Source organism: Dioscorea cayenensis, chromosome 10 (genome assembly GCF_009730915.1).
Source record: "Dioscorea cayenensis subsp. rotundata cultivar TDr96_F1 chromosome 10, TDr96_F1_v2_PseudoChromosome.rev07_lg8_w22 25.fasta, whole genome shotgun sequence".
Classification (NCBI taxonomy): Eukaryota; Viridiplantae; Streptophyta; class Magnoliopsida; order Dioscoreales; family Dioscoreaceae; genus Dioscorea; species Dioscorea cayenensis.
Genome location: NC_052480.1, coordinates 4,265,482 through 4,282,611, shown reverse-complemented (window position 1 = coordinate 4,282,611; position 17,130 = coordinate 4,265,482). Strand labels below are relative to the sequence as shown.

General features: G+C 35.3%; 1 protein-coding gene across 1 annotated transcript; it reads right to left on the bottom strand.

Annotated features, from left to right (window-relative positions):
• Positions 1 to 10,191: 10,191 nt before the first annotated feature.
• LOC120270152 (probable leucine-rich repeat receptor-like protein kinase At5g49770) lies at positions 10,192 to 14,997 on the bottom strand. Its single transcript, XM_039277174.1, is given in 19 exon segments — positions 10,192 to 10,773; positions 11,095 to 11,175; positions 11,177 to 11,551; positions 11,808 to 11,944; positions 12,019 to 12,177; positions 12,259 to 12,734; positions 12,829 to 12,963; positions 13,035 to 13,106; positions 13,180 to 13,254; positions 13,349 to 13,417; positions 13,500 to 13,571; positions 13,641 to 13,712; positions 13,776 to 13,850; positions 13,945 to 14,106; positions 14,196 to 14,267; positions 14,356 to 14,430; positions 14,505 to 14,576; positions 14,666 to 14,786; positions 14,885 to 14,997. Coding segments are annotated over 19 exon segments (2,850 nt in total). The 5' UTR covers positions 14,967 to 14,997; the 3' UTR covers positions 10,192 to 10,305.
• Between the last annotated feature and the right edge of the window lie 2,133 nt (positions 14,998 to 17,130).

Below are 17,130 nucleotides of genomic sequence, written 5' to 3'. Positions count from 1 at the left end.
ATGCTACCAATGAGATGTGAATGTTCCTTAGTGTCTCAGATAACAGAACTTAAAAATGACAAAGATCTTCCGTGAATTAGGTGGTACAAATTAGGACCAGGTCTTGCTTAGCTCAAGGACAATTTGACTTGGTTATATAGGAAAAAGGAAGAGTTGACAAGTTGATCCCAACAATTCAAGAGACAGCAACATGTTATCCAATTGAACTTCAGACATTCTGAATCAAGAAAGTACAATTGTCCTTTTTTAATCATTTTAGTTAGCTAATCAGAGAAGTTGCCAATTTGACTTGAATAAATTTTATACAAATAACAAAGATAAGGTTGATTATATCTTATTCAATGGAAAACCGAGTCAACTATTTGCTTGCTGCCTTCAAAATCATTTAAGGAATAACAAATAAGTCAGTGATTGATGTTTTACAAGTCCTTGAGGTAACAACAGTGCAGCATGAAATTAAAGCCTTTAAACATGAACATAATGTAGTTGAATACTTCAACTATATTGTTATTGTATCCTTTGCTGATCATGGACCCAATCCTTGTGGGCCGGAGCAGCAAGAGTCTTGTAAGTCTGGGCCAGGCCCATCTCAGAGCCTGAACTGTAACACCTCATAACCTCCCTGGCTGTTTCTCAGAATTTTTTTTTTTCATGACACCCCTGTGATCTGTGTTGTGTTATATACTAAAAAGAAGATAAAGACAACTCATACCCAGTTGTTTCAGCCAGTTTGACATAGACATCCACTAAATAAACTGTGCCCAAGAGAGACTCAATTAGGCTCAAACTAAACTGGACTACGATTTGGTTTCGGTTTCGTTTCAATTTTGATTTTGAACCGGTGATTCCAAACATTGTGAATTGAAAGCAAACTTCTATCCATTATATTTGTTACAAAAATTCTTTGTTCCCTCTTTAAAACTTTTTCCTCCTCGATTTTGTTTCTTTGATACCGTAATATTTATTGTAGCGTGTTGATGATTATCTCTTAAGTTCTCATTTGAAACAACTACTAATGATGTCTGCCGGGACGGTTTTAATCCATGCACAGTTCCTAATTGCATTTATTATATTTTTTGTCTAAAAAAAATTTATATAACTTTCAATTTTCTTTTTTTTTACACTGTTAATTATATGTGTTCAATGTCCATCGATATATAAATTTAGAATGTTTAATGAGTTGATTTTCTCTTGGTTGGTGTGATTAGATAACTCTTTTTAACTGATATTAAATGAAAGATATTTGAAATAATAATTAATCTAATATATTTTAATATTCCATGTTAAATCGAGTCTATTATGTATGAATTTAAAGAGGTAATATTTGCTTTACTAGTCCAATGACAAATTATTTATCCGCCTTAATGAGAAAAAGAGAATCAATTTACTATCAAACCAAAAATTTAAAAATATAATAAAAAATTATTCATTCAAACCAATATTTACAAGAATAAAATTAAATAATGTCTATTTTGTAGGCATTGGCACCTCATGATATTAAGGGACAAAAGATGAAAGAATTCGTCTTCTATGGTGAAAATGAGCATTCAGTTCCAGGACCTCCTCTGCAACATGAGCGTGACCCTAGCTTTGATTTTGATGGTACTAACTAGATCTATATTGTTTTATTGTAACTTTTTTTTTTTATCCATCTATGGTGAATTTTAGTTTATTTTCAGTACTTTGTATTTTTTTTTTCAATTTTCTTTTATTCTCATGGTTTTGTACTCTTACCTCTTGTTTGGTTGAGAAGTTTTTTGGAGGGATGAAGTGTGTTTAGTTGGGGGAGCAAGGAGGTGAAAACCCCTCATATCCCATTCTCCTAATCGTGGTCTTTTGGAGGGTGGGACTATTAAAAAAAATTAATCTTTAAACTTCTATGAAAAGATCAAATTTTCCTTCATCAATTCGAGAAATTACCATAACATCTTTTTAAAACCTAATTTCATCTTTCATATTATTTTTTATTTCTTATTTTTTAATGTGCCAATTGAAGATTAATGATAATAATATAATTTTTTAAATAATAATAATATAAAAATTATAAAAATAAAATAAAAAAATGAGTAATTATAGTAAAATTATAAAAATAAAAAAAATATATTAATATTAACAAAAGTTTGCACAAAATTATCCTAGATATGTATAAAAAATTATTATAATCAATTTTATATAAACAACAAATTGATAAAAAACATTTTACATCTCTCCTTACTCCTCACTCTCCTTCTAAAAAAGAAAGTACCCCTCCACACTCCTTCATTAAACCAAATACAATTTTTTTTTTCAAATCCTTAATTCTTCTCCCCTCCTCACTACCCGTTCATTTCGAGTGAAGTGGGGAGAAGTGGCGGGAAGTGGCTTTCTCCACTTTTGATGTTCATTTGTTCTGAAGTAGGGGAAGTGACACCTCCCCCACTTCCGTCTGAACAGGATTTTGAATTAAACCCATTTTAACATTTTTTTTTTACAGAAATGGGGTAAGTGAGCCAATATATAAAAACTCACTTCCTTTTATTTTCAAAATCTTTTTAAATTCATAGAACTCCATCAAATACCTAAATTCTTCGATTCCATTCTCGTTTTTTGACAAATGATCACCAAAAGTACTGAAATCGATATCACTTCTTTTCATTTTAAGGAAGTGGTACTTCCTCCACTTTCCCACTTCAGATCACTTCTACAAAATGAATGCTGAGGTTAAACTCTTTGTTTCCCAGGGTTTTTTTAAATACATTTATAGCTTCTCCTCTTTGTAATAATAATAATAATAATAATAATAATAATAATAATTCCGTGCATCATATAAAATTATTATGTCATAGTAAATATTTAGATAAATGGTTCATATATAACACATTTTATCACCACACACGATATTTATACAATAATTTAATCAAAAAAACATAAAAGAAATCGAAAAACAAAAAAAAAAGCAAATTTCGTAAATACTTACAAGTTTTTCAGTTAATGTAGTTTGCCAATTGAAGCAGGAAGGGATCCACCCAAGCCAGGATTGTAAGAAAGATCTCTGCATGGGTTGAGAAATCTAAGATGAATTCTTAATCATAAATTCGATTTGCAAGTAAAAGAAAAGCACTCACAAAAACAGCAGTTCAGGTAGATTTCCAATGTCTCCAGCTAGAGTTCCAGTAACTCCAACACTTGGCAATATTCTGATAATACATGGTTTTAAAGAAAATAGAAAGATTAAGTTAACAACATTAACAAGACTATATATGATGAGATATAAGTTTCAATGTACTAACATGCTTGTGATATGATAATTAGTGCAGTTGATTCCAAGCCAAACACTGCCGCAAGGATCAAAACCATTCCAGCTCCCAGGTTTTTTCTGAAATCCATCGGCGACAGCTTTAAGAGCAGCAGCTAAATCAAAAGAAGAGCAAATATTGTTATTTTAGGAAACATGAAATAACTTTATTAGATTAAAATTCAGCAAACTAACCTTCATCAGATACTGTACGTATTTGCTGTGACAATCACAACTCAATAGACAATGAAAAGTAGAAAAATCCAACATTTTTGAGTCATTTGTCCCAAATGCCAAATGCTACCAATGATAAGTGAATGTTCGTCCGTAGTATCTAAGATAAGAGTGTTAGATTTTATATTTTGGTACAGTGGGCCCTATATGGGCTTTATATGGGCTTAGGGGTCTTACACCAAAAAGTCTCAAGACTTCGTGGCTCAACCTCTATACTTATATATAAACCCATTACAATTCTATTACACAACCGATGTGGTACTATATTTCCAACAAAGAGAACTTCAAAATGACAAAGATCTTGCATGAATCAGGAGGTATAGATGACCATAAGGACCAGGTCTTGCCTAGCTCAGTAACAATTTGACTTGGTTATAAAAGAAAAAGAAAGAGTTGACTGCATGATATCAACTGTTCAGGAGACAGCAACAAGTTGTCCAATTGAACTTCATAGATTCTAAACCAAGAAAATACCATTTTCTTTTTAATCATTTTAGTTAGCTAAGCAGACAACTTGCCAATATGCCTTAAAAAAAATAAATCTCATACAAATAACAAAGATAAAGTTGATTGAATCTTCTACGAGGGGAAACCAAGTCAACAACTACATGCTACCTCCGACATCATCAAAGGAATAACATTCAAGTCAGTGATTAATTGATGTTTTACAAGCCATGGATGTAATAATGAGCCATGAAAGCCGTTAAACATGAACATATATAATAACGTAGTATAGTTGAATACTTCAATGTTTTGGATTATCCATCATTCATTGACAGAAATAATGAACATGCTCAGCATAAAACAAAAGAAAGAGAGGCTGGTCCAACTCATATATTTATAGAATTTCACTCATGTGAGCAACAGATGCTAATTAATTAAACCTGAACAAAAAAACAAGTTAATTTGGAAGTTTAATTGGTATATGACTTTAAAAAAAATGAATCAATGCACATAATTGATAAGAAAATGCAGTCATTGGTGAAGATTTCTTCTGAAAAATATATATATATACATATATATCAAGTGAAGAAGAGTTGGCAACAGCTATGACCCAAGAGACCCAACAGTATAAGTTCGCTGATTCCTATTCCGGTGAGGAAGAGGCTCCGGCCTCTCGCCGGAACGGCGCCTCCCCCCAGGCCGGGGGGGAGGGAGGGGAACCCTTGTCCTTGGTGGGTGTCGGTGTGCAGGGTTGGAACGGGAGAGTGCCACGGTGGCAGTGGGCAGATGGAACCCAATTCGCTTCAGTTGAACTGAATCTGATCAAGACATCCACCAAACAAACTGGGCCTGAGAGACATTCAGTTGGGCTCAGACTAAACTTGACCAATTTGATTCCGGTTCTGTTTCGGTTATGATTAGTGGTGGTTCCGGACATTGAGAATTAAAACTAAACTTATGTCCTTTGTAATTGTTACAAAAATTCTTTGTGTCCTGGTTAAAGTTTTTTTTCCTCCTCTAATTTTATTTTCTTGATATTGTAATATTTATGCTACCGTAGTGATGATTATCTCTTAAGTTCTCAACTGAACAACTCTTCATGGTGCCTTTTATGATGTTATTCGAGACGATCAATTTTTAGTTTATGTGCATTCCTTAATTGCATTTATCGTGTTTGTCTAAAAAATTTATATATTTTTTAGTTTTTTTTATTTTTTTCTTTACTGTTAATTGTATGTGTTCATCTATAAATTGTAGAACTTTAGATACATTGTGAGGTGATTTTCTCTTGGCTGTAAAAACAAATAACTCTTTTTAACTGATATTAAATGAGATAAATTTGAAATAATAATTAATGTAATATATTTTAATATTCCATGTTAAATTGAGTCTATTAAGATGTATTAATTTAAAGAGGTAATATTTGTTTTATACTCCAATAATAAATTATTTATCCACCTTAATGGAAAAAAAGAAAATCAATTTATTATTAAACTAAAAAAATAATAATAAAAAAAATTATTCATTCAAACCAATATTTACAAGAATCAAATTAAATGATGTTCATTTTAACAAACAAAAGATGAAGGATTTGTCTTCCATAGTGAAAAAGAGCATTCAGTTCCCCAGACCTCCACTGCAGCATGAGATCGACCTTGGCTTTGATCCTAATGATACTGTCATGATCAATGTTGTGTTATTGTTATTTTTTTTTATTCACCTTTTGGTGGATTTTATTTTGCTTTTAGTACTTTATATATTTTTCCTTTTCTCATGGTTTTGTACTTTTTAAACTCTGAAATAAGTGGATAAACCACGATTTATTGAAAAAGTAACAACAGATCAAAAAATAAGAAACTCCCTCTCACCAGTGGTGAGGAGAAACAAAATACCACAAAGAAAATAAAAAGCAAGGATAAAAATCTAAGAAGACGGAAGACACCACGGGCATCTCAGGCCTGCCTAGAAAGTCAGAAGAAGGAGTGTCTACTCGTGAGCAGCATCAGGGTCGGAGTCGCCGGTTGGAGTTGAGGATCTAGCGCTAAGGAAATTGAGAGAGCGCTTAATTTTCTGAGCAGCTTCATTGAGTGTTTGCTGATGACTATCAGCAGCTGTTGAAAACCAAGAAAGAATCATATTAGCAGTTTTAAACATAATGTTATACGGTGGTAACGCAATTGATTGAAAGATACGAGAATTTCGTTCAATCCAAATGTTCCATAAGATTGCACGGGAGATAAGATCCCAGAGAATACGGTGCTCAGGAGGGATGGTCGGTAACGAGATAGTCCACAGTAAAGAGATTGACTGGGGAGAAGAATTTAAATCCAAGATTTGGGAGAAATATGTCGGACATCGTTTAGAGAATTCGCATTCGAGAAAAAAAGATGATTTAGATTTTTCCGAGGCGTTGTGACGGAGGACACATGTATCCGAGGGAGTTTAGTCTATTGCACCCTTTCTTGAAGAGATTTGTGAGTGTAAGGATTTTGTCTTCTCCAGAGAAGCCGTGAAAAGGGTAATTTTATTAGGGCATCGGGTTTTTCCGAGTGTGGGTGAAGAGAGCTGCATGAAACCACCATCAATAAGAAAAATTGTAAAAAGATTTGATTGTGAAATTTCCATTTTTCTAGGGGCCGGTAGGGAATATCTTCACGGTAGAGAAGCAAACAGGGAATAATATCGAGAAGAGGAGACAACGTATCTCGGAGAGCGGAAGGAAATAGAATCTCTAGATTAGTTAGATGTTGAGAAAAATTGTCGACCGTTATCCAAGGTGAGGTACATTGAGAAAAAAGGTTTGGCCAAAGATCTTTGAGAAGAAGCCCGGCATGCCAACGATCGTACCAAAGGAATGTGCTAGAACCACTTTGGATAGTTTTGTTTAGGCAAGAGCGGAAAGGGTGGTAAAGTGGAGATCACTCCCGCCCCAAAAAGAAGGATTTATTTCTAGGTGGATTGTGGTACAAGAGCCCATTTGCAACATTGAAAGAATAGTTAGATTGAATGATTTTAGCCCAACCACAGTTTGGGTTACAGGATAATTTCCACCACCATTTTCCAAGTAGAGCTTTATTAAATTCCTGAAGGTTGAGGATTCCCCAACCTCCCATGTTGCGTGGTCTAGTTATCCTGTTCCAGGCGATCAATCTGATTCCTTTGGGACTCAGATCAGGTCCTTTCCAAAGGAAGTCTCTTCTGATATTATCAATTTCTTTGATCACCCAAGTAGGAAGTTTGAAAACTGACATCCAGTATACAGGAATGGTGGAAAGGACAGAATTCACGAGGGTTAAGCGTCCACCAAGTGATAAGTAATTTGCTTTCCAGGAAGTGAGTCTGGCGCGTACCATACTAGTGAGCTTTGCCCAGTCAATACGTCTCGGTCTTCGACCAGAGAGAGGAATCCCTAAATAGGTGATTGGAAGGCAATCTCTTGAGCAGTTTAGGATTATGGCGGAAGAGTGATGCGGTTGAAATCCATAATTTGTGGAGTATAAGCAACTTTTTGAATAATTCATGGAAAGTCCAGAAGAACCCTCAAAAAGATAAAGAATTAGTTTAATGATTTGTAGGTCTTCTTGACCACCAGCAGAGAAGATTAAGAGATCATCAGCATATTGAAAGTGACAAATGTTAATCGATTGATTCAAAGGAACTCCCACAAGGACTTTGGATCTGAGAGCATGAGTGAACATTGCGCTTAGAGCATCAGCAGCAATAGCAAAGAGCAAAGGGGAAAGCGGATCACCTTGTCTTAGGCCTCTTTTGCATCTGATGTAGCCCTGAGTAGTTCCATTAATGAGGAGCTGAATCTTGGCAGTATTGAGAATAGTATGAATCCAAGAAAGCCACTTAGGTCCAAATCCTCTAGCAGCAAGGACATCAAGAAGAAAGTTCCAATCTAGGGAGTCAAAGGCTTTCGCGAAGTCCACTTTGAAGGCATAACCCAGGATTTTCCGTTTTTGCAAGTTGAAGATAACTTCTTGGGCATCTACAATGTTTTCTGCAATACATCTTCCTTTAATAAAGCCAGATTGAGAATCATCCACCAAAAATATTGATTACGATAGCTAAGCCGATTAGCAAGAATCTTAGAGATGATTTTCTGGGGTGGAGTTGATAAGACTGATGGGTCTATAATCAGCAACATCTCCTGGCGTGTTGGATTTAGCAATCAGAGCAATATTGATCCAGTTAATGCGCTCGAGATTAATAGAGCCCGAAAAAAAGTCATCGCATAATTTAACAATTGAGTCCTGAAGGATGGTCCAGTGTTTTTGAAAGAAAAGTAAAGGGAAACCATCAGGACCAGGAGCTTTGTCGGGGTTAAGGTCAAAAACAGCTTGTTTAATTTCTGCAAGAGTGAATGGCGATTCAAACTGGGAAAGGTCAACTCTTTCTTTGTAGTCAAAGAGGAAATGCCAGTCAAGAAGGAATCTATTTGGATGAGGAGTACCAAAGAGAGAGTGAAAATGATCGGTGAAAGTCTTACCTATTTGCTCATTTCCAACAATCCATTGATCATTATAAGAGATGTGAGAGATATGGTTTTGATTTCTCCTGCCATTAGCGACATGGTGAAAAAATTTAGTATTCGAGTCTCCTTCTTTAAGCCAAGTAATTCTGGAACGTTGCTTCCGATGAGATTTCCCTCTTGATTTAAGATATTGTAAAAGCTCGGATCGGTTTGGGAGGCGAGAGGATTCATCCTCGGGTGAGAGGTCTACTTTCACCAATGATGTCAATAGAGTTTAATTCAGAGAGTAGACTAGTTTTAAGAAGCTTAGAGGCTCCGAAGGTGTTCTTGGACCGAGTCGAAGTTTGGATTTCGAGATGAGCCGGTTTTTTTGGATAAAATGAAGGCACCACGGCCCAGATGGGAGAAGTTTCCATCCACCGATCTTGTATAAAGGGAAACAAAGTCGGGAATCGGTGTACCAAAAATTTCTCAAACTTAAAAAATCGTGGTCGCAAAAGATGATCGCCAAAATCAAGGCAGATGGGGGAATGGTCCGAGCCAAATCTAGGAAGAACAAATTGAGAAGATCTGGGGAATAACGAGATCCAGTTGTGGGAGTAAAGAAAGCGGTCAAGGCGGACCCAGATAGGATTAGATTGACCGTTGGTCCAAGTGAATTTTCTCCCACATAGAGGGGGATCAATAAGGTCAAGTTCACTTAGCAGGTTTTGAGAGGCCGAGATATCTCTAGAAATATAATTACTATTATTTTTATCTTCTAAGGAAAACAAGGTGTTGAAGTCACCACAAATAACCCAAGGGATAGTGACAATTTTAAACTCTTCGTTTATGATTATTTTTTTAATATGATTTATCTATTTTGTTTAAAAAAAATGTGTATCGTCAAGCATTGGTATGACACCAAAGTATAAGAGGAAGGTCATGGGTTCAAATCCCTCCCCGATAGTACTGTTCACCATACTGTTCATATACTGTTCACCCAGGATTCTTATACTATTCTCATATTGTACATATACTGTATATCCGGGTTTCAATACTTTTTAGTACTGTTTATATTCATATAAAAAGGCGCTTGTCGTCTATTATTCAAAAAAAAAAAATGTGTATCAAATAAAATTCTTATGCGATTTTAAATATTAAGATAAATACTTTATGTATAACACATTTTTATCACCATGTTGTGCCACATCTAGTGGATACAGGTTTTTATTGATATTGTTGTTCGCTTTGTCCTTCACTCTTAGTTAGTGGAGGTTTGTTATATTTCTTTTATTTTGCTTGAAGTGGTTTATCTACTTTTTAAAAAAAATCATTTTTATCCCTATATATATTTATGCAATAATTTAATTTAAAATATAAAAAGATAATAAAAACAAATCCCTAGCTTCATCAACCGTAATTGGGCTTAGGTACTGTGTATATTACAATTCAAATGAGCTTAATAAATCCTATGTGACATGAGGGAGGAGTTATATTCCTCCACTTTAAAATTACATGGTAGGGGAGTACTTATTAGCTTAGTACAATGCCTGTAATTTTTTGAAGTGTATATGTGATAAGCTTTCATTACCCATGTCGTGCCTATCCCCGTGTTAATAAGTCCTTAGGAGTCAATCAATTATTATAAATGGTGCACTTCTATACTTGTCGGTCCATATTATCAAAAATTAAAAAAATAAAATAAAATAAAATAAAATAAAATAATTTACATGATCAATGAATGATTTAATCCCAAACTGATTAACCCAAACTTATCCAGAATTTTTACAGCAACCAAAGACTTATAAATTACATGCAAACACAAATAAACCAAAACAAAGACATGGAACTAACCATGGATGAAAAACACACTTAAAAAAAACATCCAAATTCACTTGGTGTCAGACCTTGGTGAATGTATGGCACCACTGTAATTCACAAGAGCTTCATTGCCGTACAAATGGCCTCGCGAAGAATCATCGTAACTGGCCGAAGTTGATGCTGATTCAGGATTAGGATTAATGCCTGCAAGCTGCATGATACTTTCAATCTGCTTGACCACCTCACTCATTGTAGGCCTGTCTGTTCCTGATTCCTCCACACACATCAAAGCTAAGTCCACAAACCTGTTGAATCCAGCCAATGTATTGGACAATCCAATTGTTGAATCAACAAGTTGCCCAAGGCCATACAGTTCCTTCTTCCTGTCAATGGCTGCTTTTACTTCTCTCACAATGTATTTGTTTCTCTCTATCGGCTTTCTTGCAGTTATTAGCTCAAGCAGTAATACACCGAAGCTGTAGACATCGCTCTTTTCGGTTAATAGTTGCGTCATGTAGTATTCCGGGTCTAAGTATCCCTGCAAATATTGAAAACGAATTACAAACAAACGATGTTTGAGAATTAATTAATGTACCATCCCTGCAATAGCAAAGGTGGTATTTCATTTCCCTTCCAACTCAGATCGCGAGTTCAAAGCATCAATTTTATAGATTGGAAAAGGAAAAAATGAAACAAAACAGAAGAAGATGATGACTGCAGAGTTAACACTAGTTTGAACTAATATCTGATAAAAACATTATTATAGAATACAGTTTAAAAGTAATATATAATGCAAATACATAAAATAACATCTTAACAAAATAAACTTATTATAGTTAATTTCGGTTTAAGATCTCACCATTGTTCCTTTGACTTGAGTGGTGACATGGCCCTTTCTGTCATCAGCCATTGGTTTGGAGAGACCGAAATCGGCGACTTTTGGCATGTAAGTGACTGTCTAACAATATGTTGTTTGATTTTATATCTCTGTGAACAATGGGAGGATCAGCAAGATAATGCAGATAGGAGAGACCTCTTGCTGCATCAAGTGCAATCCATAGTCTCTTTTTCCAATCTAAACGAATTACCGACATCCCCGAGAGGCTTTCTTTCAGAGTACCATTAGGCAGATACTCATAAACCAACATTTGTTCGCCTTGGTCGAAGCAAAAGCCAACAAGATTGACGAGATTCTTATGATGTACTCTTGTTAGCAACTCAATCTCAGTTTTGAATTCATGCCCACCTTGCAATGAATTCTCTTGAGATCTTTTTACTGCAACCATTTGTCCATCAGGTAGTGTTCCTTTGTACACCTGCAACAATTGCAAAAGGAAACTGTTAAAAAGGGATTATTATTTAAGAATTCTGCTCCATTTAGAAGGATTTAATTTCACAGATATAGGATATATAACGTTGATTTGTAATTTTTTATATATCATAGTTTTCATATGTTATCGGAAACTATAAACCTCTCAATTTTATTAAAAATAGAGAATACGAATTAGATTGATGTTACAAAGACATATGCAGTAGCAAGTATTTCAAAGACAGAAAAGAAACCATAATCACCTTTCCATAACCACCAGAGCCAATGTGGTTTGATTCGGAGAAGTTGTCTGTGCATTTCTTTAATTCTTCAAAAGAAAACCATCTAGCTCCTTTCAGTTGTGGCGCACTTTCACCACTCTTAGAAGGGTCCCAAGATCCTATAAGAAAAGCATCAGCTGATGAACAAGTAAAAAAACTAGTGACTAGAAAAAGAAAACACTCCATATCTTACCAAATGGAGAACCGTGTTCCATTTTCTTTTTTGCCTTTTTCTTCTTTTGCATCATCACAGAAATGACTAAACTGATAACCACAAGTAGCGCAACAACTCCGCCAATTGAAGCTCCTGCAATTGCTGCTGTATTGCTTGATTTTGAACTTGATCCTCCACCTAAATGAGGTCACGCAGACAAAGTTAAACAAATATCTGAAACCTGATGAAAGAAATACTACCATATTGACTAGAATTTACCCAGAATAGGAATGTATGGCTTTGGGATGAAATAATAAAGTCCGAAATAGTAGGAAGCCTCCAAGATTTGATTACTGAAAAAACTAGCTATCACGACAATATCTCCTTGATCAAACTTCACCTTTCTCGAAGGAAATACTTCAACACTGATCTCCAAATAGTGAGTAGCATCGATAATAGGATCACGAATGGCAACTGAGTCCACAGGAACCTTTCCATCTTGGAACATGGTAAGTAGATGTTTCTCAAGATCCTGATAGTATGTTTTATTCTGTAAATTAGAGACAGTGAGAAGCCTGAAGTATAGAGTGCCTTCATATGGGTATGAGCAGAAACAGTTAGGACTGAGAGCTTGTTCTGAAGGACACTCAATGCCAATGCAACTATCAGGTGTTGAATATGGAGCACTGTTTTGTGTTGGAACCGCACAGTACTTTTCGTTCGATCCTTGACCACAAACTGGATTGTCTGTGAGTCTGCAAGTGTTACTGAAGTAATTAGAAACAGCAATTAAAACTACGGTGCTTGTGACTCAATGCATGTAATGGATACAAGTATCATGGTACTTACAGAATAACATTTTTGTAGTTACCATCATTATGGAAATCTGAGATGTCATTGTTCTGTAAATCCACTAGTTGGAGCTGAGTGCTGTAGTCTGCATCAATCACCAGAGTACCATTGAATAGGTTATTTTTCAGCCCCCTGTTTTCATCATAGTTAATTAATATGAGACTAGTTAGATAAATGAACATTTGAAGAAGCACGAGACTTACACAATCTGTAATGGTGAAAAGCTGAATAGTCCTGCTGGTATTTGGCCTTGAACATGTGATTTTTCGAGTAATCTGCAGTTTAAATGTATGCATCTAAGAATTATTAAGTAGAATGAATAATGCAGAGAAAGAGAGACTGATGTACAATGTTGTCAAAGATGGCAAGCTTGAAAACCATGGAGGCACATCTGATCCATCAAAAGAATTGTTACTCAAGTCTCTGAAAGCAAACAACAGATTATTTAAATTAAATAAAAATTAAATAAAATAAAACAGCAAAGTGATTCAGACATCACTGAAAATCCAGCACCTACACATAAGAGAGTGCATTCATTCCAGTTAAGTTTGGCAAGGGCCCAGTTAACAGATTATTCGATAAGTACCTGAAATGAAAACAGTGAGCATTGATCATATATTATTTAGGAGAACTTTATAGAGTTTTTGACAAAAAAATTTTCTTCTCACAGTTGTTTCATGCTAGTAAGTCTGTTGAGAGTGGAAGGTACAAGCCCGGTCAATTTATTTCCGTCAAGACGCCTGTCAGAATGTTTCAAGTAGTAAATCTCAATGAATTACATTTGTTAATTTCTCTTTAGATAAACTTACAGAGCTTCTAATGATGGCACTAGGTTTATTGTTGAAGGAATGCTTCCGGTGAAGTTATTGTTGTCAAAAATCCTGGTGCATGTTGAAGATGTTAAAGCTAAGTATAATAATTTAGCTTTGATATATGGAGCTTACAAATGCTCGATAGCCATGCCGGAGTGGAATAATTTTGGAGGAATGTTGCCGGATAAATTGTTACTGCCAAAATGGCTGTAAATCACAAAAACAAAAGTTCCTTTAGTTTGGAAGGAGAAAGAACATTATAGAGACCATTTCTGAGTTTGGCAATAATATGTCTGCTTACAAATGCTCGGTTCTTCTTAGCATATCGAGACCGGGATTAATGCCATCAGAGATGGGAATACTCCCAGAAATCTCATTTCCTGTGATATCAAACAAATAAAGACTTGATAGATTACCGAGAGCAGGAGGTATCTGCCCGCGGAGTTTGTTAGCATTCAGAGCTCTGCAGAAGTAATTCAAGGAGCACAGTGTTATATACTCAAAGTTTTATCAATATAGCAAAAGAATCAAAGTGAAAGATGTTGATGTTACAGAATAGTTAGGCATTGTAAATTCCCGAGTTCTGGTGGAATTTGACCAGAAAAACCACAACCAAGAAGGATTCTTGAAGAAGAAGAAAAATGAATACAACAAAGTTAAAAAATCATAAAAGAAATCGAAAAACAAGAAAGCAAAGATGGCAAACACTTACAAGTTTTTCAGTTTCTGTAGTTTGCCAATTGAAGCAGGAAGAGATCCACCCAAGTCAGGATTGTAAGAAAGATCTCTGCATGGGTTGGGAAAATCTAAGATAAATTCTTAATCGTAAATTCGATTTGCAAGTAAAGGAAAAACACTCACAAAAATAGCAGTTCAGGTAGATTTCCAATGTCTCCAGCTAGAGTTCCTGTAACTCCAGCACTTGGCAATATTCTGGTAATACATAGTTTTAAAAAAAATAGAAAGATTGAGTTAACAACATTAACAAGACTATGTTGAGATATAAGTTTCAAGGTTCTAACATGCTTGTGATATGATAATTAGTGCAGTTGACTCCAAGCCAAACACTGCCACAAGGATCAAAACCATTCCAGCTCCCGGGTTTGTTCTGAAATCCATCGGCGACGGCTTTAAGAGCAGCAGCTAAGTCAAAAATAAATAAATAAATAAAATAAAAAGCAAATATTTTTTTATTAGAAAGCATGAAATGACTTTCTTCAATTCAAATTCAGCAAACTAACCTTCCTCAGATACTGTATTTGCTACAACCATCACAACTTGAAAGACAATGAACAGAAGGAAAATCCTGCATTTCTGAGTCATTTGTCCCAAATGCCAAATGGCACCAATGGGAAGTGAATGTTCGATTGAATTCAGATAAGAGAATTTCAAAATGACATATATCTTCCATGAATTACAAAGTGTAGATTACCAGAAGGACCAGGTGTCTTGCTTAGTCAGTAACAATTTGACTTGGTTGCATAGGAAAAAGAATGACTTAGCAACTTGATTTCAACCATTCAAGAAACAGCAACAAGTTGTCCAGTGGAACTCCACATATTTTGAATCAAGAAAATACCATCTTGCTCTTCTATGATTTTACTTACCTAAGCAGACAAGTTCCCTTGTGCCTTAAATAAATTTGACACTAGTTACCTAAGCATACAAGTTGTCATGTGCCCTGAATAAATTTCATAGTAATAACGAAGATAAGGTTGGTTGAATCTTCTTCAATGGAAACCAAGTCAATTGTCTACCGTCTACATACCTTCCCAAAGGAATGATAATTAAGTCAGTGATTGATGTTTTACAAGCCATGGATGTGACAATGAGGGCATAAAAATCTTTAAACATGAACATAGTATAGTTGAATACTTCAATGGTTTGCATTATTTATCATTCATTAACAGAAGTAATGAACATGCTCAGCATAAAACCAAAAGAAAGAGAAACTAGTGCAAATCATCTATTTATATAATTTCACTCATATGAGTGACAAATGCTAGTTAAAGCTGAAAAAAAAAATGTCACCCTGCAAAAGATTTTCGCTGGTTGTAAAGATGTCTAACACACACTTGAGGTGGGTGTCTGTGTATTTATGTTGCATTGCTTACTATTTGTATTTGTTCTTTTACTTTAATGTATTTGGATAATTATTATTATTATTTTTTTATTTATAGTTTTTTTGTCAAGATGAGCGGTTAGGTCGTTAGGCCGTTAAGAAAGACATAGGTATATACAAACCCCGTTAGAGCAAATGGAGACAGGGCTCACACACACATGGGCATTGCGACCACCCACATACAACCACAACTCACACTTTTAGAAATTGTTGAGTCAGCCTCCATTCATTTAGTGGGGCTTAACCAACAAATGGGACCCATCTTCAAAAAAAAAGAAGCTATGTTGAGAAGGATGAATTAATTCATATTGTGCATTACATCTTTTGTGTAAGAGAAGGTGAAAGGAAACTGTTAGTGCAAATGCACTTTAATTGGCATGATTTGACACCAAGACAATGTGACATTGCATAAATGATAACATGGTAAGAAGTCTTGGCTTGGTGGCAAATATCTTGAGAGATCTTGATGAAGCAATTTTTGGTATGTGTTATAACTTGAAAGCAAGATTATATCAAAGCTATATTTAGAGAGATTTGATTGGAGACTAAATATAGATGGAGCTTAATTGAAGAAATATCTATCAATGGTGTGATTGAAGGCTATTGAATGTATGATTTGAAGAACCTTAATAAGTATGATTGAAGATTATTAAGGGTATGATTAGAGACATGCCAAATTGGAGAGATACCTATTGTTGGTATGATTGGCATGATTGATTGAAGATCTATTCTTGGCAAGATTTGAAGGCCAAACTTGGATGAATTGAAGATTAAGTTTGGAAAGTTTCGTGAAGACACAGCAAGACGTGCGCCCCTTGCGAGGAGACTATGTGGTGAGGAACTAAGGAGGTAGGTTAGTTGGCAGTAGTCAGGATTGGGAGATCTGGTTGCATCGACTCGGACTAAACATTACCGGGAGGTTGATGGGTCTTGAGGTCGTTTCGCAACGTAATCAAAACTCAATCAAGGTAACCATCAAGACCATGTTGTAAGTTGTGGTACAAAAGGAGTTGCAACAGCTAATTTTGGAAGGTTCTAAAGTTAGTAGCCACGGAGATTCTAAAAGAGGTATGGACTATATTTGGGACGTTGAGGCGTCTATATAAGCTACCTTGCTCTGAGATTGGGTGTTACATATGAACGAGAGATAATGTGGGCACTATACAATCTAGAGAGGGTAGTGACCTTTATTTGTGAGTGTTTTCACCTTTTTTAGTAGATTGTTTATCTCCGGGCTTTTCCCCCCAAACGTAGGCAAGTTGACGCCGAACTGGGTAACTAATTTTGTGTGTGTCCTTTTATTTGGTTTGTATGAGATTTCTATGAGTGTTCTCTAAACCCACAAACCACACCGGCGGAACTAAC